The sequence below is a fragment of the Dendronephthya gigantea genome, unplaced genomic scaffold (genome assembly GCF_004324835.1).
Source record: "Dendronephthya gigantea isolate DGI-Jeju-01 unplaced genomic scaffold, DenGig_1.0 000855F, whole genome shotgun sequence".
In the NCBI taxonomy this organism is placed as follows: domain Eukaryota; kingdom Metazoa; phylum Cnidaria; class Anthozoa; order Malacalcyonacea; family Nephtheidae; genus Dendronephthya; species Dendronephthya gigantea.
The window spans coordinates 1-20,875 of record NW_021163865.1 but is presented as its reverse complement, the minus strand read 5'-3'; the positions used below and the strand labels follow the sequence as shown (position 1 = coordinate 20,875).

General features: G+C 37.4%; 2 protein-coding genes and 1 long non-coding RNA gene across 3 annotated transcripts; 1 reads left to right on the top strand and 2 right to left on the bottom strand.

Annotated features, from left to right (window-relative positions):
• The first annotated feature begins 709 nt into the window (after positions 1–709).
• On the top strand, positions 710–6,361 carry LOC114544586 (dymeclin-like). Its single transcript, XM_028563176.1, has 18 exons — positions 710–971; positions 1,217–1,269; positions 1,662–1,755; positions 1,832–1,974; positions 2,088–2,150; positions 2,299–2,362; positions 2,462–2,587; positions 2,798–2,901; positions 3,205–3,378; positions 3,646–3,721; positions 3,850–3,952; positions 4,320–4,445; positions 4,529–4,642; positions 4,746–4,840; positions 4,928–5,033; positions 5,140–5,322; positions 5,411–5,527; positions 5,648–6,361. The coding sequence occupies exons 1-18, from the start codon at positions 832–834 to the stop codon at positions 5,789–5,791; spliced, it is 2,025 nt and encodes a 674-aa protein (XP_028418977.1). The 5' UTR covers positions 710–831; the 3' UTR covers positions 5,792–6,361.
• Positions 6,362–14,688: 8,327 nt separating this feature from the next.
• Positions 14,689–15,734, bottom strand: LOC114544585. Its single transcript, XR_003690470.1, has 5 exons — positions 15,693–15,734; positions 15,425–15,596; positions 15,136–15,307; positions 14,900–15,051; positions 14,689–14,778 (listed from the first exon to the last, which is right to left on the bottom strand). It is a non-coding gene; the product is annotated as an uncharacterized LOC114544585 (long non-coding RNA).
• Positions 15,735–15,863: 129 nt separating this feature from the next.
• LOC114544587 lies at positions 15,864–17,504 on the bottom strand. Its single transcript, XM_028563178.1, has 4 exons — positions 17,397–17,504; positions 16,631–17,231; positions 16,193–16,365; positions 15,864–16,076 (listed from the first exon to the last, which is right to left on the bottom strand). The coding sequence occupies exons 2-4, from the start codon at positions 17,067–17,069 to the stop codon at positions 15,864–15,866; spliced, it is 825 nt and encodes a 274-aa protein (XP_028418979.1). The 5' UTR covers positions 17,070–17,231; positions 17,397–17,504.
• Between the last annotated feature and the right edge of the window lie 3,371 nt (positions 17,505–20,875).

Sequence of the window (20,875 nt, the reverse complement as noted above, 5' to 3'; positions counted from 1 at the left end):
GCAGACTGTCAGTGTTGTTACAGAAGATTATTATAAAGAAAAACTATTCCTTCAGGTATGTGCCTGCAAGCGCATCTTCTAACCTGGAGAGACACAAAGCAAATCTTCTGCATATTTGGTTCTGTAGTTTTGACCACCTTTCATACTAGTAAAGGGAATGTAGGAGTTTTTTTTTGAGCGACTTAAATATTTGGCTCCTTTTCGATATTTATTTATCGATATCCTTTTTCTTTCTTTCTCAGGCATACGAAATCTTATGCGAAACTGTTGACAGAATTGCTGGAATATTTCAAGACATTCAAGTCAATTCAAGAACTGGAAAAGATTTTTGATTTTCTAGCTTCATAATCCAGGTTGTACGTAACCTCGACCAGGACGTTGCTGGGTTTTTCTCGCGTGTCGCTTGCCGATGGTTCGAAGACGGTGAGGAGTATTGACCTTTTCATAGCGACAGGATTAAGTCAAATAAAGAACAATACCATTCGACAAATGCTGTGGTGGTTTAGTGGGTTAAGACGTTGGTCGTTTTTACATAACATATAGCATATATATGTACGTTATAACATACAGTTGTTTGCATTTTAGACGCGAAAATAAATCATGAGCATTAAAGTCATTTTGTGAAATCTTTGCAAATCTTTGTGTTATTTTTTGCTCAACGGCGGCTATTCGCGTGAAAAAAATGGAAATTACTTGAAAAATGTTGACGTCATCGCTTTACGTAAGAAAATAATGGCCGCCCAATGTTTTCATCAGAATGAAACCATTTCGAAATAAAATTTTGCCATTTTTGACTCATTGAAAAGCGCTGTTGCCGTGAAAGACTCGGAAATGGGAGCGAAGCCATCTTCTATAAATGAACTAAAGGAAAACGTTCTTCTGAAGCGCCTTGTAGGAACCGAAAGTATCGCGAAAGGGGGTCAATTTTGGGAGGAACTGCTCGCGTTCAGTTTTGCAAATATATACAGCATGTGAGTGTTGATAACTGTTCAAACAGACTGTTATGTTTAATCATATGGATGAGAAACAAGTGAAACCTTTCTGTGTATCACGTATATTGATTTAAGTCCGACAGAAAGGAATCATATGGATTAATCAAAGGAATCTACACAATATTATATAGACGTTTCTAAACACTCCGAGAGTTCGGGGACAGTTGTTGTTATTATTTAATAATCGATGGAAAAATTGTTGAACACATTCTTTTTTTCTGTAGATCCGATGCTAAATTGCTGGAAATAGCAACAGAACAACTCTGTTTAAATCTAGGTATTGTTTGCATAGTAGTATAAATGCATTGTAGTATTATTGTTTTGATAATTTGTCATTCAGAGTCGTATTAGATTGCAAGTGTTCAGAAGAAAGGTTTTGTCTAATGTATTTCGATGTCTATTATTCTTGAATGAACGAAGGAATCAAACAACTCCAATACTCTTATCTTAACATATCAATAGAGATGGGTACTCCAGGGTAATTTCAATTCTGAATTCACAGAGTAGTATTGGTGATAGTGTGTGGTGGACCTGGGGCAACAAGCGGCAGTTTTAGGGATGCAAGCAAAGTGCTTGTGCCATGAATGTTGTAACATTGTTAGAACAAATAAGAAGGGAATAAAAAGTTTCCATTTCAGTGTTTTCTGAAAGATTTTTGTTTGATTGCAGCTCGGAACAATTTACAAACTGGAAATTTTATCACGCTGGTTGAGTTGTGTCAGAGGAAAGTTGAAGAATTGAGGAAATGCGATGGAAAGATTGAGTATGTTATATTCAATGATTGAAGATGAGTTTTGGGATACAAATTAATTAAATGTTTTTTTTTGAATTTTGTGTAGTACTTCGTTGTGTTGGGAAGTGTTCAATTGCTTGTTGTTGATTCGAAGTTTTGTGAAATATTTCATTGAACATTCAAGAGAGGAGGATTTGTTTGTTCATTTTGGAGGATTTACTTTGGCCCAGGCATCAAAACTTCAAAGAGGTTTGCATTCTTTGAAGCTCGTCCATTGGTTAATTATTCACACACTAATCAATAAAAATTCCTTATGCAGAAAATAGAATACTGAATAGGTGAAAGTATTTTTTTATATTTAGGAAAGCTGGCCGGTCAGGTCTCTCAAGAAATTCAAAGATCGCCTGACAATAGTAAATTTCAAGGTACTAAATTATTGTAGTGGGGTCTTGTAAGCGGTACTGGAACATCAAGGTGTTTCCCTCCCCCTGCCAGAAAAGCATGTGAAGATTGCATGGGGTTAGATGTAGAAGAGTTATATAAACAGATTTGGTGCCAAATTCATTTCTCTAGAGTGTGGTCTTCTGGATGACTTTATTGATACATTGGTTGAAATACTAACAGAAATTCCATATAGGTAAAAATAACATGTGTTGAATACTGTTTCTTTCAATGATACTGCAGATGGTTACTGTGCAGATTTCAGGATGTGATATTATTTTGTTGTGTTTTCTAGTGACGAAACATATGCTTTGTTGCTGGAGGCAATAAACACGCTGATCATATTCCTTTCTGTACAAATGTTTGATCCGGATGCCTCCTCAAACAGTGTCATCTATCAAATTGTCATGAATGGAAAGTGGTAAGATGGTTTGACATCACCAAATAATGGTCTTCAATTCAGCTCTTAAGAAGAAATATAAATACTTTCCCATGTCTCTAAAGATACGGTTATAGAAACACGCGTGTACGCAATTGTACCTATTTTTAGCATTTCCTCAAAAACATACCTCATAATGCATTAAATTCCTCAAATATCAGATTTTCTGAAGTTTTTTCTCCGAACGTGTAGCTCAAAAAGAAGTGACAAGTTAGTGATGAAACTCCTAAGACACTACATCAAACAGCAACCTTTACCAGATGAATTGAAGTCTGTTCGCGGAAAAGGACTTATAGGTAAGTAACTGAAGAGTTTCCCTTCATATTTATTGAGTAAAAAACTTTGTCATTTGGTCCAATGCCCCTCTCGATAGCTCCTTGTCAAAACGATATGGTCAAGCACAACTATTTTCACTTAAAAATATGCATCGAAATGATCTTAAAGTTGTTTTCTTACCATGATTTGAAAGAGCGTCCTAAATTTAGTTAACTCGCAAAGTTTGCCAGTAGAATATTGTGAAATGAAGAAAATACATCCCTCTAAAGTTGGAGACTTTATTGGGTGTATATTGTCTAATGTGAAGTGCGTCATTTTTGAAGGAACGTTAATGTCGTGGTTTGGTAGCGAAGAAGAAACAGTGGAACAAGACGACGCATTGCTTGCAAATCAAAGTTTATTGCTTCTTCTGATCTTGGTAAATCATTGCACTCAAGAAAAGAAATTAAATCTATATCGCCTGGCATTGTTTACGTTCACCAACTCGAAACCAAAAGGTTGGTTTGATTCTATTGAGTTGCCCCCAAAAGTGCCCGCACTATCAACTGAAGCCGTACGGAATTGGGAGCAACTGCAGGCTCCAGTTTTATACATGGCAAACCTGTAAACAATATAATACTGTTCAGATTTAACTACCACAAGCATTGAGGGTACATTAAGCGAATGCGATAACTCTATCAGATTAACCAATCACCCACAAGCGTGGATAGGCATAGCGGTAGTAACAGTGGAAGTCAAATTCATGCATGCCTTTGTGTTGTTAGGCGGCACCTCGTCCGAGGATACCGAACAAGCGTCCTTTTATATGAATGCTGGAGTACTTTACACCACTCTATGCAGGTAAATCTTTTTGTTTACGAACCTACGACATTTTATATCAGCAGGGATGGATTTGATTTGGGGGGATTGTTTAACTCTCTCTTTCTCCCAAATAATGCTTATTTTGATAAAATGTTTCCAATCTATAGTCAACTGCACACAGATCAAACGACATTGCTGTTATATCTGTTGCTGCATCGTAATCCTACGATAGCCTCGTATCTTCTGTCGCGAACCGACATCGATAATTTGGTAAGCAATGAACTTGGCCGCTTAATATCTACCGCGGTTGAGAGACTATACGCTGTTGCACGATGTCAAAGTTTTGACGTAGATGATCACACGATCCAATTTTCTAGGATCCAATTCACTTCTGACATATGAAATATAGTCGGTTATTGATGAAGCTGTGGTACATTGTGTTAAGTTTTTAGTGGATTTGCTGCTGATATACATTACAAGACAACGGACTATAAAACATCCATCAGAAGTGAATTGAATCGAACAAAATTGGATCGTGAGAACAGACCTTTATATCATTAAAGTTTGTTTGAATCGGGCCAACTCGCCGCAGCTTGAACGTATATAAATCTTAGACCAAATATTTCCTTTGATTTAGGTCATTCCTATTTTAAAACTGTTGTATACAGCCGAGGAGCAAAACTCGCATCACATTTATATGGCGTTGATCGTTTTATTAATTTTGAGTCAAGACGAGAATTTCAACAAATCCGTACATGAAGTGGTAGGAGTTAAAATTCCCGCTGAGTTTTCAGAAATTCCACAGCAAAGAAAGATATAGGAGATATTTGTTATTCTTGCTTTCAGGTTTTACCAGAGGTTCCCTGGTTTACGGATCGTGTTGTGAATAACATCACGTTAGGAGGAATGCTTGTCCTGGTGGTCATAAGAACGATACAATATAATATGACTAAGATGAGGGTTAGTGTTTTCCCCTGATTCATGCTGTTTGTTGGTTTTTTGTTTCATCCCCCCCCCCCCCCTCTGTTTTTGACGTTTTTCTAACTCTCTTTCCGATTTTTAGGACAAATACCTTCATACGAATTGTCTTGCAGCCTTGGCGAATATGTCGGCACAATTCCATGCCTTGCACCCGTACGTCACCCAACGACTTGTCAGGTGAATAAAACAATGTGTCTTTTCTGACACCAGTGTTGTGTTTCTCGTTCGTTTACACTTATGCAAGTTCGCTTCTGTTATCAACAGCCTGTACGCAGTTTTGGCGAAAAAACATGGCCGCGTGCAAGAGCAGATCAAGCAGGCTGAGCAAAATCCCCACCAGGTCATGCAGGAAGATTTTCCGCAAGATTTTGTAAGTTTTTTAGCAAACTAAGCAAGACGACAATCATGATTCATGCGACGATCGTCTGATATAAATTTACTGTTTTAAACTACGTGTATTTCTATGTGTTTCACAGGTTTCCGACTTGGCAATCCTTGAAGAAGTGATTCGAATGGTTCTGGAGATAATAAACTCGTGTCTTACAAACACGCTCCATCATAACCCGAATCTTGTGTACACTTTACTGCACAGGCGAGAGTTGTTTGCACAGTTCAGGACACACCCGACGTTTCACGATATTATTCAAAACATCGACACGGTAAGATACCTTTCGAGGTCCATAAAGATGTTCAGCGTGAAGTTCATTCCTACATTCAAAGATCCCGCCATATTTCTTCTTCTCAAAGGTTCTGGCGTTCTTCAGTGCTCGTCTCGAGCAACATCCGGAGCAGACGTTGTCAGTTCAGGTCGTACTGGATGTTATCAAACAGGGCACACTACAATGGCCAAGAGATAGACTCAAGGTTGGTTTCTTAATTTTTCCACCAACACCCCCCCCCTTTGGGTTAATTTTTCCATTTACACCCCCCCCCCATTGGATGGGCTTTGTTCATCAACATTCAAATTTGTATTTTTTTATTTAGAAATTCCCTGAACTGAAGTTCAAATATGTGGAAGAGGAGCAACCGGAGGAATTCTTTATTCCTTACGTTTGGTCGCTGGTTTACAAATCTGCTAAGTTATACTGGAATCCTGAACGAGTACAGCTTTTCCATCCAGGAACATAGCCGCCGGCTAAATCTGTTGTTGTTTGCACTGACAATGAACAGCTGCGGATAACCAGATTTATAGTTTATTCATTGTGGAGCCCTTGACGACCGCTGAACACATACTACTCAATACTCCGGAGCTGTCACTTTTATCTGCAAAATGTTACGCAAAGCGCGCAATATATGGTAATTGGTCGCAAATCAATCAATCACTAGAATCCACCTGTGAATTTCGACGGTCGAGAACCCTGCGAATAGCGGTTTTACGCCGGCGAAGACAAAATATGTTTAGAAGCAAAAGACGTAGAATGTTTGATACTGATAAGGACGATATACGGGATTGTAAGAACTGGAACGTTTCCCACAACATAATAATGTACAGGAATTAGAATGTAGAAAATATGGTCATATTTTGTAAGGAAATATATTTTAACGACGTAGGAAATTGCAAAAATAACTGGGACAGGTTGTATAAAACTCTTTAACTCCATTTTGCATAGTTAAATTCTAGTTAACTCAGAAATACACGAATCGACTTGCAAATTCTGTCCCTAACTACAGTAGAAAGTTAACTAGTCTTTTAAGTATATAACTGGCCCCTGGTGTATTGAATGGACATTAGAACAAATGGTATTTCAATAATATTCGTTTCGTTTTGCCACCTCTGAAGGCTAGTTTCCACTCAGGAAAATTCTCCTTTGGATCGGACAGGACAGGAAAGATTCCTTTGTATAAACGCCGCCTGAGAACTCACCGACAAAGGAAATTTTCCTGTCCGTTCCGATCCAAAGGAGATTTTTCCTGAGTGGAAACTAGCCTTGATTGAGATTGACACCAGTGACACACGTGAGCGCACGTCACGTGCAAAATGTGACATTCGACTGACCCGAGGGCGAAGAAGAAGTCGCAATTTGGCACTTTAAATTTTAGAACTTTCAAAGCAGGTGCAAGATTTTGTTGAAAATTTGTTATTTTTCGTCGTGAAAACGTTCAACATGAATGCCATATTACACCAAAGATTGTGAAAGAACTTCAAATAAGGTTTGTGGTGTATTTTAAATCGTTATCTGTGTAGAAAGATGTGAATGTATTATTGATTTATGCATGGCTCGATCGGGACAGCAACGTTGATTTGACCGTTATTTCGAAGTTTTATCAGTTAACATTATCTTGTCGGTAAAAAGCGGTTAATTTCAAGTGTCATTTGCAGCTTTTATGTGTCTTGTTGATTTATGTTCGCTTGTTAAAAGAAAAGGAGATTTATATTGATGATTTTTTTTAGTTAAACAAGGGTGCTTCTGTTCATAACGTGATCGGTAATTCGACCATGTTGTTGTGAGCGGCTTCTTGTACGTTGTGTTTGATAATGGTAAACAACCCCGAAATATTATCGCGCGTATTGAGCGGCTTGTAAAATCCAGGGCAATTATTGATTTAAGTGTGCTCGTTAAAAGAAAGGGAGATTTATATTGGTGATTTTTTTAGTTAAACAAGGGTCCTTCGTACGACGGGATCGGTCAGTAATTCGACCATGTTGTTGTAAGCTTCTTTGTAGGTTGGCTTAAAAAGATTGTAAACAACCCTAAATACTATCGCCCGCGTTCAGCGCAATGTTAAATATTAAATTGGTTATATCAGAAAGTGAATAGCTTCTTTTTCGTGAGTGAGCCTAATAAAACATTTGAGAGATCTAGATTTTGCACAAGTGTTCTATAAATAATAAAGATTAATGACCTTAAATACCTTTCTAGTGCATACCACACTCAGTGGTAAGTTGACTAAAATTGTTTATCGCTGGTACCATATTTGCATTGTCAGATATTACAGATGTAAAGGTTAAGTGTAGATGCCAATGTTTGCAGATGCATTATCATTTCCAAGAAGAGACTGATCAAGTAATCATCAAGGTCATATTTTAATAAACTTCAAAACCATGAAATTTAAATGTAGGATTATTTTAATGTGTCTGAAATGCAGAATAATGCCTGCTTATTTGGTTTGGTCTCACAATTCTGATGCGAACTATCATGTCTTGTATGTGCTGTGTTACTATGGTCGACAGTTTTCAACAAGATTTCATTTAGATTGCTCAAGTTTCTACAGTTGCTAAGTGCTTGTGTGGGACAATGACATACTTTGCAGTCTGCCTGTATGCAAATCATTCTGTATTGATTAATTTTTGATTTGATTATATTTACCTATTAGCTATGATGGAAGCTATGTAGGTTAGTTATGATGAAATAAAAAAAAACACTTGTCAGAAGAATGTGATGTAAATTTAAACCTTAAACATTTCACCTCGAAGAAACTCTACAGGATAACAATGGCCACTCAGACATACTGCAGAAAGCGTAATTTGATCTTGGATTAAACCTTGAAATCAAAATTAATGGCCAACATACATAAGTGCATTGGGTTATTAGGTTAGATTAAATCTTTTAGCAACCTGGTTAAATATAGCTCTTTTAGACATGCACCTAATTTATTCATGATGCTAGACATGATTGCAAGATAAGTAGAACATAATTAAGAGATTTCAATTGAGGCTAAAAACTAACATATGGTTCAAATAAAAGAGGTATGTATATATCCATGCATATATATACACACAATTTGGGTACAGTTGACACAATATATTAACAGCATGATTATGAAACTACCACTTATATCAAGGCTTTGCAGATTTTCAAGCCATTTGTCAGACAATGTAAATAGTTTGAGGCATGTAATATTGTTTCGCTTGCAAAAGATTTTAGCTGACTAGACAAGTATTTTGCATGTAATATAAATTATTTTAAGAAATGAACATTTCTGTGCGATTGTGATTACGTATTTTCAATACGTATTTGACGTATTTTCAATGATGCAAAGCTTTCGGTCCGTCAACCCGCGTCTTCGTCTTTGCAAAAGTGTATTTTGTCTGCACACAAAATGACAGATATCTTTCTGGAGCCGGTAGTATGAAAGCCGGATAGCGCTATCCACCAGATAGTGGCTTTTTCAATCGCTCATTAAAACCGTTTTTTGGCACTGATAACTTTAATTAAATCTTAGCATTCCTAAATCCCTGAGGATCCTCTTTAATAATTGTTGTTTCCAAAGCTGAAATTTAAAAAAACCTAGCGCCATCCGGCTTTCATGCAACCTGCCCCTGATCAACTGCCACCTTCTCTCTTTAAGTCTTCACTACGAACATATAACAGGCATTAACAGCGCTTTGTACCCCGGCATCATAAGTCCTCTTCTTTCGAGTGCTGGTACTCTAATTTCATTATACATGCCGCTCCTCATCGACACTGCCACACACTGCCACTGCTCTCTAGTTCCTAAGTTGTCCTCGGTCCAGTATTCGCTTATAATTAAACTTGGCGCGAACACCTCCACTCCAGACTATACTACGTACCACCGGTATAATTGATGATGTCATGTTGGAATGTCAAACGCTCTTGACTTCTTCGCGTTACAGTCTGTGAGTTGGGCGTCAAAATGCCGAGTTTTCGTTGATATTGTATGGAGGACTTGAGTGTTTATTTCAGACTGTGGGCTTTTTTACATTTTTTCTACTCCCACAATTGCCTTTGTGAATGTGCCTGTTTCTTTGTCCAAAAATGATCCCCGCCTTCCTGTTTTATCTTCCTGGCAGCCATTTAGAGTTTCTTTGTCTCCGACAACAGTAGAAGACAACTGGCGAAGCGAGATTGATCGCTGACTTGTTTTTTGAAGAGTTTTGTGGCTTGACACCATAGTTTCACAATTTTTGACGTCGATTTACTTCTCTTGGTGTATGCTATTATGTAAATTTAACAGAGTATGTTACTTTACTTCGCCCAGCTTATAGAAGTGCATGTATAATTCGCACAATAACATCGCCATTTATGAAAGACAAAATCGCCGATGAAATTGGCCCTTGTAGACGCGGCTTAATCCTTCAAACAACCATATATCATTTGTGTATATTATATGGATAAATAGAATAATATGTTTATTATATGGATGAATATACTTTGTTTTCCTTTCGCTTTTGTTTGTTACCATTCAACAGTTGTCAACACTCGCCTTCCCCAGAAATATCGGCCTGTGATTTTTGCCTAAAACGTTTTAACATTGTATATGCTATGTCCAGGACGGTTAATTCTTGCGACGACGTGTTTGTATTTTGCGGTCAATGGTTTTGCTGTTAGTTTTTTTTAAACATGTTCCATGCAGGAATGTAGCGCGTGATGACTCGGAAAGACTCATAAAAAAATAGTGAAGAAAGATGGAGATTTGAATAGTCGGCATATGCAACTTCTTCTGAAGATAAGCTCCTCATAAGCGAGGTCAACGACAAGTTACGAGGATTCTTGGCATTTTTTTTAGTTTCCCCATTTAACAATCCAGACAAAGGAAGAACACTTTACATTCCTGTTTAATATTCAAACAATGACTAGACAAGTACTTGGCGCTAAGAGCCTTCTTGTGCGTCATGTCATTTAAAAGAGAAGCGATGAAGTCTCCAAACTGGCGCCAAATGCATTATTGCTGAAATACCACTAAACGTGCCTGTGTTTGAAGCAAACATCTCCTGTGATTACAAGGGAGCTTGGGAAAGTTCAAACACGCCGTGTCGTGCTATATAAATGAGCTCCATATTATTATACCGTACAAGTGCAGTTGCGTCAGCTAAATTTAAGCATCTAAATTATTGATGTCTATATGACATCACAGCTCTTTAATATACTCGAGAGAATGGTTTGAATGTCTAGAGTGGCCGCCATTTTGCATTAACCGCCGACTTGTCTGGTGTTTGGCCGTGTGAAAAGTTTAAATAGACATGTATGGCCATGCGAAACTAATGGTTTCAACAGGTGTAAGGTCGTGTTATGCAGGCTTGATGCGTTTTGGGTCATGTGAATTAGATAGTTGTTGGGCGATGTAGAATAGTCTAAAAACAAAGTGTCTGGTTATGTCAAATAGTGAAGATAAGTGGTGGGTGATGTGAAATAGTCCGGATAGCTGTTGCGTTTTAAATTTTGTGGAATAGTCTGGATATAGATGTTGGATGATATGAAATTGATTAGCTGGGCGTTCAGTTTTGAGGAATGGTCTGGAAAGATGTTAGATGATATAAAATTGTTTGGATAGGGCTAGTATAGTAATCGGTGAAGAATTTTGGATAGATCATTGACATTGGCTTTGGCATGTTTACTTCAAGAAAGGAATTATTGTCCTTTGTCCTTTTCCCAACACTTAAGTATGAGAGTGAGATGAAAAGCTCCAATTTAGGAAATACGTCAACACTCTTCCGCATCGATAGTGATACGGTCTGAACCAGACTGAAATAACAACAATAGCATGATTATCATCGGACGATTATAAGGTTGATCGTATAAAAAGACGAACAGCTTATCACATGCAGTAACATCTTATGCGGTACTGCTCGCAAAACGAAGTTAAGTAAATTTTTCATCGATTTAAGTTCCAGCTTAATGTGCATGGTACTGGCTACAATGTCAGTCAGTAGCATCGTATAATGGGCGGGAAAACCATTGTACAACTAAAGAGTTCGTCTTCCGCATTGCTCTCTGACTCATGCAAATTCAATGGCAGTCTTTTGTTTATATTTTATGCTGAAACATCAAGTTCCTTTTCTCACTATTCTATATTCATAAAATCAATATTTGTGTCTGGGTTTTCTCTCAATGTTTGCTCATATGTTCTCATTAAAGAAGATTTGTTCAGCTAATGTTCCGCCAGACATACTTCGTTAGACAAAGAACCAGACAGTTTATTCAATATCATTTGTTAGGTAAATATATAGCTGAGAACAAAATTGAACACATTCAGTTGAAAATTACGACATCTCTGCCATCCGGCAGAAAAAAAAATTAGGTTTTTTTGTGGAATATTGGAATTTGGAAGGTGATCAACAACGTTATGCAAGAAGACGTTTCGTGTTTTGAAATATATCTTATCGTGTTGTAAAACGTGGCAAGATTCACGAACAAACAGTATTTATTTAGATCGTAAGCCTTCTGTACGATCCATATCGGCTCTTTTCACAGACACAAGTCACTGTTGTCAGTCTCCTGTCAAATTCTGAACATTGTAGCTATATACGTCTTAATTCAGCAGGAAGTTAGTGTAAGAAGATGTCAGACAATGTTGTTTTCCCCGTTAATTTCCTCCCACAAGTACTTTTTAATAAGCTTGGCAAGGAAAAAGGAAGTTTTTAGACCTGAAGAGAACATACGAACTTGAAAATACAAAGAAATTTTGTCGTTTTAATAAGATTTTAAAACTTTGTCACGTGTGCTCGATTTTATATTAATTTTTACTCAATACTCAATACAAATAACTTTTTGGCCGGTTATAATCTGCCGACAATTGTATAAGAAAGGGCATGTTTAAAAAAAGTTAATTCTTTCCATCAAGGCACTTGCTTATTTTAATATGTTAAGAATGTCTGTGTTTATAATGCTTTTTGATTTAAGGATATAAGTCAGACATTTGAGGAAATTAATGATCAGAAAGTGTTGGCAATATATTAGTATATTATATATAGTAAGCAAATTTGGCAAACACTTCAGATATATTCAGACTGACGGCTATAGCAGCCAAACTACTGTGTTTACAAGCTGTACGTAAGTCTGACACTTTGGGGATTAAAAAATAAAATTTTCAACGCCGATAAGATGCCTTTTAATATGTCGAAATATATAATGACTATAGCTGTATAGGGGGTGAACTTCTTTATTACTACTCTCAAAAGGGGTTTCCCAGTATAATGGGGTTCATCTTCACTACCTCTGTAGGATCAGTCTTAAACGTTTCCCTCCATTAGCTTAATTGTATAAATTCTGCAAGTGAGTTTGTTTCGTTGACCATTCAGCATTTGAAGACTGTTTGAGACATTAATTGTTAATTCATGATCATGCAGACGGCTTCGAGACTCGGTCTTATAACAACTTGGTTTGATAAAGTCGATATCCTGCGCAATTATACATGTCAGATAAGTTTTTAAATATATTTAGCGCTGTTCAAAGGGGTTACGTTTTTCTTTCGAATGTAAACAACACGAATTTATTGATCTTTGGATGCCGGACTGATATTCATGCATGCAGGCAAACAGATGTTTTATCATTTTTCGTGATATCGCGTCAGCAGGATTAATGACTGTTACCTCGGGAAAAGAGATTTTAACAATAGTTTAGTAAACAATGAAAAACGGCTCCTTTAGACTTGGCATATTGAAAAGATATTGCGCTCTGATATGCGGCTAGACGTTCACTTCAAATTTCGAGACAGAGATATGCCGGCTCACACAGGGTTTGTGTGAATTACCCAAATGCATCGTCATTACAATTTCATATTGAAAAATTAAAACAGAGCATTTAGAGAGAGACCGAAGGCCGTTGCTGATGTGCGCTCTAGCTCAGTAAGACATCGCTATACTGAGCCTGGCCACATGCATGCATTCAGGCCAAAGAACTGGCTTTTATACGAAGGAAAATATGAAGAATCCCTATCTGATATCTCTTTTCTTTGATCGTATTCATAGAATAAAGTAATTTCGTTTCCTGTAACTACATCAGTACATGTGATGTTTAAACGGCGCGAAACATAAACTTTTCATCAATTCTAGCACAACAACGTCCTAAAACGGCAACGAAAATTTTTATGGCTATTTTAAAACGTTCAAAGACATTGGCAACGAAAATTTTTATTGGCTATTTTAAAACGTTGGGTATTACAATAAAAAAAACAATAATTCTTTATCAAACTCTTTTATCGACCAGTTATTTGCATTCGAATTTGATACTTTGCCCGCCATCTTGGATAAAATTTTGAAAAATTATCTTCGGGTTATATTGCCGGAAGTGACGTCATTGGCTGGGTTGAATCAAAACAACAGTGTATTTTTGTTTAAAAATTTGACTCGCTCGCTAGCTTCGAAAAGGTTTGTAGCTTTTTATTGTTAGTATGGAAGATATACACAAAAATCAAGTAGAAGAAGTGTTGCCGTACCAGTATGAACCAGAAGTTGGGGCAGAAACAGGCCATTTAAGCGCTGAAAGCGGTTCCGAACAAGACAGTGAGTTGTCTTCGTCTGACGAAGAAGTCGATCACGAGTTTGAAAGGGTAAATGCTTGGCGCCTTCAAACTCTTAGTTGGTGTAAATGCGGACATTGCACTATATCGAACAAGACTATTGAGTGTTTTTGTTGCCACGAGAAAGCATTGAATACGACGAATACGACGTTCTCCTTAACCAAACAGAAACACAAGACAAGCAGTGTGTTACAACACATCGAGAATTCAATGAAAACATGCTTTCAGAAGGAGTGCTAAAAGTCGATGTGTGCCGTTACCTTGAGGAAAACTGGCCTCTTGATGATGAGGATCTAGAAAGAGTACACAAACTCTATCGACTAGTAGCGTATCAGAGGTGTTCTCGGTGGATTTTCCAGATCTTGGGGAAGAAAAAGCGAAGACCCTTCCCAGCTTGTGTATATGCAAAGATACGAGAACGCTTCGAGTCGCCTGACGGTTTATACACTCACTTTAAATACGCAAGAAAATCAAAACGGTAATATTTTACTTTATGGTTCTAATTCTTGAAGTATGTACAATTGAGAGCATATATATATATATATATATATTTGTGCGTGAAAGGAATACCTCATTCACGATTGATACATTTGGCCTCTTGGCACTTGCATTCCTTATCACAGATTGTTCCCACTGCCCTGCAGTCACATTTTCGTGTTGCGCATTTACCTTTACATGCACAAGGACACCAGCTTTTCTTTTTACACTTGTAGGTAAAGCTGGCTTACTGAATCGTGACTTCTTGTTAGCTACGACTTGTTCTTTTGAGGGTCTCTCCTTTCCTGCCAAGTACTGTTGAACAAGTGATTGTGGCTCTGGAGGTAGTACATTGCTTGCATGTTCTTTGGCCTTCTTCAATGTAGGGTACTGCTTTCGGAGTTTTATAACTTGACTTAATATCAAATGTACATACTCTATAAAATTAGATTTAAATTTGTGAACTTATCAACCTGGTATATAATAAATATCTGATTTTTTCCCTGCTTAAAAGTGTGCTGTATATATGGCCTTTTAACAGGAAGATGAAATTCATACCATAGGTCGGTTTTTCTTTTAAAGGTTTTGCCACAGCTTTCTCTCCTTTAAAAGCCTTTGGATAAGATATGGCCCATCTCAGCTTTCCATCAGCAGTTGTTGCCTGCTTTCTGTTGCTGTTTTCATTGTAGTGCAAGTTTGAACAGTACAATCTGGTTTGAAATACACAAAGATAATAAAGCCTTTTGCATGTCACAATTTTCAAACAGTGTGTTGGCCAAACTTAAAAATTTTACCTTGCACTCAATGAATGATAGGAATGATAAGTGTTCTTTGAGGCCAGTAAGTTGTCTAAAGCATGTTTGGCCTCCAAACCAGATGTCTGATGATATTTCGATAACTTGCGGATTGCAGAAATGAGCCGTGGCCTTGTTAACATCTCTTCCAATTTTTTGTGAGCAGCTGATCCTGTAATCATGTATACACACATTACAATATATAAATATATATATATATATAATAATATATATATAATTATATATATATATATATATATTCATCCATAGTGTTGCTATTTTTTATAACCTTTTTTAATCCAGTCTCTTTCAATTGTGCCATGGAGACATTTTACAAACACTTTATGGCCAGCATGTTCATGAACATTGATTATATGGTTTAGAATACTGCGCCATTTTTCCTCTCTTTCATCCTCAGTCTCACTGGAGTCACCAACCCAATAAATATGATTAATGATTGACTGTCAAGTAAATGAAAAAATATTAATAACTAAGATAACCAATGACAATTGTTTTTTGCTATGTAAACTGATACAGAATTATATTTATATAGATACCCCAATCCATGGCTGAATTTTCCTGAATTTCTTTTTCTTGGCACTTTTGTTAGCTTCTTTTTTTCTCCTTGAAAATTAGAAATTCCTGATTTTAATTTCATGTTTATTATATTGGTATTGCAGGTCACCAAAAAGGGTATAATTGGCATATAAAGTGAATTATTTTCAGATTTATTTGTTATAATGTTTTACTGTACCCTTTGCTACATGCCATACATCATAGGCATGCTCCACCTGTGGCTTCTCATTTGCCATGTATGCGGACACTTGGATATGCCTATCTGTAACTAACTTGTCAACTTTAGTGCCATTGTCCTCCAAGTATTTCAACTGTCTCTTAAGGGATTCCAGTTCCATAGCGTTGGAATTCTTCACTTCAGTGGACTTAAAAAACAAGAATATGTAAAGAACTTAGATATCCAAAAAGCACATTTCTTCATCCAATTTTATTTTACTGGGAATTTTATATTAAATTTCCCATATTCAGGTTTCAAACTTACTTTGATTACTTGGGTATCTAATATGATATTCCGTCCCATGTCCAGCGTACTGCCTGATCCAAAAAGCCCACTGTGACCAGGACTATCAACGCGCATATCCGATGCAATGACAATTCGTTCATCTCCTATATCCCGTAACCTAGCGGATTGTTCCCCTTTCCACACTTCATAAACTGAGGGAATGACATAATTCTTTAAGATATTCGACAGCTCCCGTTGCTTCAGGTTAGGAATGTTCAGCGAACGAAATAGACGAAGAACTTTTGAGGATTCCATTCCGGTTGCGAGAATGCCAGATGCTAGTAGCAGATGAAATACTGGCATTTTGGATAACGAGGGACCAGTCGTCCACTGAAAATTATGCTCAGGCTGGACCGTACATGTGACACCAATGCAACACGAGGAACCAATTTGACTTGCAATGGTCACAACACACACCACACTGACCGCATTGACCAAAGACATCTAGAATTGCTTCTTCGAAGACAATAAATTTGATCTGGTCTTGTGGGGACTTGCCATGCTCTAGAACTCTTCGTTCGTCAGAATCGGTATCTTCTCCGCTGCTGTCGTCACTGAGAGTGGACGACGATTCCTCTGGAATGTCAAAGTCACTATGTAAGCCAACTGTTATGGGCTCTACGCTTGAACTGCTGCTCCGCATGCTCTCAACGTCAACGTCTGTAATCGTAGATTGCACGAAATCTGGTGTTTCTGTTTCAACATCACGTGAAGGCATGTTATCACTGTCGCTCACAACCGTTTGCGCTTCCAAAGAGGTCAAAAACGAAGTGGATGTCGTTTGTGTTCTGATCGACCTGGTCCCTTGTTTTTTCCTTGTTTGTGTTGACCTTTCTCTTGTGTTTAAAATCTTCATCTGTTTCTCCACTCGGTCTTCCTCTGTGCTTTGAATGTTGGGTATTTCGTCTAACGTCTCCAAATTAGAGAAACTTTGTGGCCCTTCGGCTTCGGATTCATTTTCACTTGAAGATGAATCGTTTTGTTGAGATTTACTTGCTTCTAGAAGGTCTTCGAGTTTCTATAAATGATTACAAATGTTTGTATTATTGGCGTAAAATTCAGTAATGCCTACCATGCTATATGTGTGAATAACTCTATTTTACCGCATATGTAAGCCTCTACGGCTCTCAACTATAATCTCTACACTTCCTAACGAAACGTTCTCGTCATATTTCTATATTACCTTTTTACGCTGTCTTTTTTCTGTAAAAATCCTTGTTTTACTTGAACCTGTTTCAGGCAAAGGTTTATTCAAGGTTGGCACAGCATCGCTTTTCAACTGAACGCGAAACGACTCCTGACATTTGCTTCAAAAATTGTGGCGAATGTCCAGGTTGGTAGGCGTCTTCAGCGAAATGAAGAGAACAAATTCTACTGTTCGCCAATGGCTCGAAACCTTTCCTCTTGCAAAAATCTATCCAAATTTTTCTTCTCTTCTGCTGAGCTGCCGATTTTCCACTTGGAAACCGAAAGAAATTGATAGCACTCGTTTTTTTTTTGAAGTCGCTATTACAACCGTAAACCGGGCAATACATGTTTTCACCTTCGCATTTCGGACTGAATGCGAAAATGAGAAAGGATACGCTCTTTTTACAAGCGCTTCACAGCTATTTCGGCAGCAGCACCTGCATCCGGATAAACCATGAATGCAAACACATGTCAACATAATACCAACATATGATCTAATGTGCTGTCATTTTGTCATGCCGACTTGTATATTATTTCACAAGCTTTGCTTCCCGGCTTCCGATCAAAACAATTCACAATTGCGGCACAGCGGCGAAAGTGTTGCACATGAAGACTTTCCAAATTTGATTTGTTTGCGTTAAAATATTTTCGAAGATTACTTCGTCGGCATCGGAAGCGTTAGCGCGTTTAAAAGGCCACAGAGTCGAAAGTGTTGCACATAAACACTTGCTAAATTAGATATATTATTGCAGTCGGCATCTGAAGCGTAAGCGCATTTAACTATACACGTCTAATATACGCGCTTATTATAACGTATATACTAAGATTTGGAGCAAACTATTGCAGAGAACATCGCTACCTAATTGTTACACATTTTCTGTTATTTGCGCTTCCCTATACTGCTTTTACCTTTTGTTATCATTACGGAATGTTGTATTCAATTGATATCTATTTGGCCGAACCCAGCCAATGACGTCAGTAATGTATTCCGACATAAATTAGCATGAACATCTTTTTTCAAAATGGCGGACAATAATTCAACTTTATTTCAAATTTTAGCGAAATCAAAACCTGATGGTAAGGCGAAAATGGGGAATTAAGTATTCCATAGGTACATATAATAGAAATGGGCAATAAAAATTTAGTAACTTCAAAAGAAAACCATATGGTTTAATGTAGCATATATTGTGTGTAGAACGCATTGGTTTATTTTTGGCACAGGAATTTCGTCTTTGTGATTTGGATTATCTAATAATAACTTAAAAAAGTACCAAAACTATAATTATTTCGCACTTTTTCGTCAGTAATTTCAGCGGTAAATTTAGTAAATTCTTGCTTCCGGATAACGTGAACTCAGAGGCAATAACACTACCAAAAAACTATTATCAACGGTAAACGGTTTATAGGGAGATCGAGACCACTCCAGGCGACTGAGACAAGCGTTATTTTGAGATCGGTTTCCTACCAGTTTTTAAAACTAAATTAAACGTTTTATAATTGCTCTATTACTTTTTAAGAAAATCCAGACCGTCGTTGACCGCCAAATAATGATGAAAATTCATTGAAATTTCATCAGGTCAAATCTTCGTTAATGTTATGCATAGCAGGAATTCCCGAATCGATTGAAGGACGCGTATAGAACGCGCCCTGACCTGGCGTGCTTCCAATGTCAACAATGATTTCCTGTGAAGTGTTAAGACCGTATGGCGTAATACATGTGCGTGCAAATGATACTTGAAGAATTCTTTTGGGCCAAAATCAATAAATCTCTTGATTCATATATATGCAGGAATGTAATCGTGCGGTTTAGCGTGGACATTCTTAAATTCAAAAGCGTAAATAGCTAACAATTCAGATGAATATCTATTTCTACAGCAGCAGCGCTCGTTTCAAAAGAAGATACAAATATAACAATTGCAAGACCTCTCAACGTGCAGCTGGGGTGATCTTATCTGGGACGCGTTATTTTATTAATTGCGGTGTGGTGGAGAATCCTGTGAGGTAAAGCTCAAGGGATTAACAGCGCGAGGTTTGTTTCAAATTTGCGGTTAGGTTGACTGAAAGGTTTTGATAGGACTAAGAGAAGTCACGTCTCTTTTAAATCCCCTAGATTAAAATCATTATTGGAAATGCATACTCGTCATAGTCTAGAACTGTGTGTAGCCTAGGAAACGTCTAGAAAAGACCTATCAATTCATGTATAAATAAAGTTTAGTTTAGTTTACTTTAGTTTAGTTTACGTTTTCACTTTTAGAACAATCCCAATGAATCTGGATCACTCATCTGGATCAATAAGCGATGATTCCAGGCCCCTGGCCTCTAGTCTAGGACAAACAGTTGGCATAGTACAAAATATGTACAGTACTGGACTGGATCTCAGTCTAGTCCAGTCCAGTTCAGCTCAGTCCAGTCCAATCCAATCCAATCCAGTCCAGTCCAGTCCAGTCCAGTCCAGTCCATATGTTGTACTATGCCTAAACAGTTCACTGTTTAGTGTTTATATCCAGTATAAATAAAGTTAGTTTAGTTTAGGTTTCCTCCTGTAGTAACACTGGATCAATAAGAGATGATCCTTACTGGACCTCTAGGAAGAACAGTTTAGAACTGATAGAGCTATACAGTATAAATAAAGCTAGTATAGTTTAGATTTCCTCTTGTAAACACTCTGCAAGATGATCCATACTGGACCTCTACAAGGAAAGGTTAATTTAGCTATCAGCATGTATTACATAACACTTTAATAATAAAACAGCAATGTCTCACTAGAGTTTCCGGTTTTCTAGCAACTGATTGGCTGGAACCTTACATCACAGCAATCGCAAATTGTTGAATGAAGTAATCTTATTTTAAAATAAAGTTTGACAACTATTTATAGCCGTATGTACATACAGGTTCAATCTTATTTTCTTAAATTTGATCTCGCTTTTTGTCTGAGTTCTGCTCTCATTACATCCGGGCTGATCTTACGTTCGTTCCTCTCCCATTTACAAACAATAATCATAGCTAGTAATGCGATTATTCCTGTGGCAAGAAAACACAGCCCGATTGTTAAAATCCTCTTATCTGCGTCCTTCTTTTGTGTAAGAGAAATTGTTGGCTTGCCAATATGACCCATCGCTGGTTTGTCTGCCAAGAAAATATCAAGAGATGAATGCATACCGAAATATGAAGAGAAATATTAAAAAATCTTCAATATTTATCGGTTTGAAAAAACAGAAAAACCTACTTCTTTCAACCTTTTGATCATCTTCAAAATTTCCTTCCAAATCATTGCTTTCATCTTCATCTTCCCTGGAAAGCGCTTTCAATCCATCCTTCTTCAGATTTTTGACGCTTATCTCAAAATTATCCAAAAGACCATATACCTCAAGATGAAGACATGCAGGCCACTTCTTCCAGCCCGTGACGCGAAAATGCAGATACCTTGCACTGATCTTCTTTCGGAACCATTGACGGCTATAAAGCCCCTGAGAT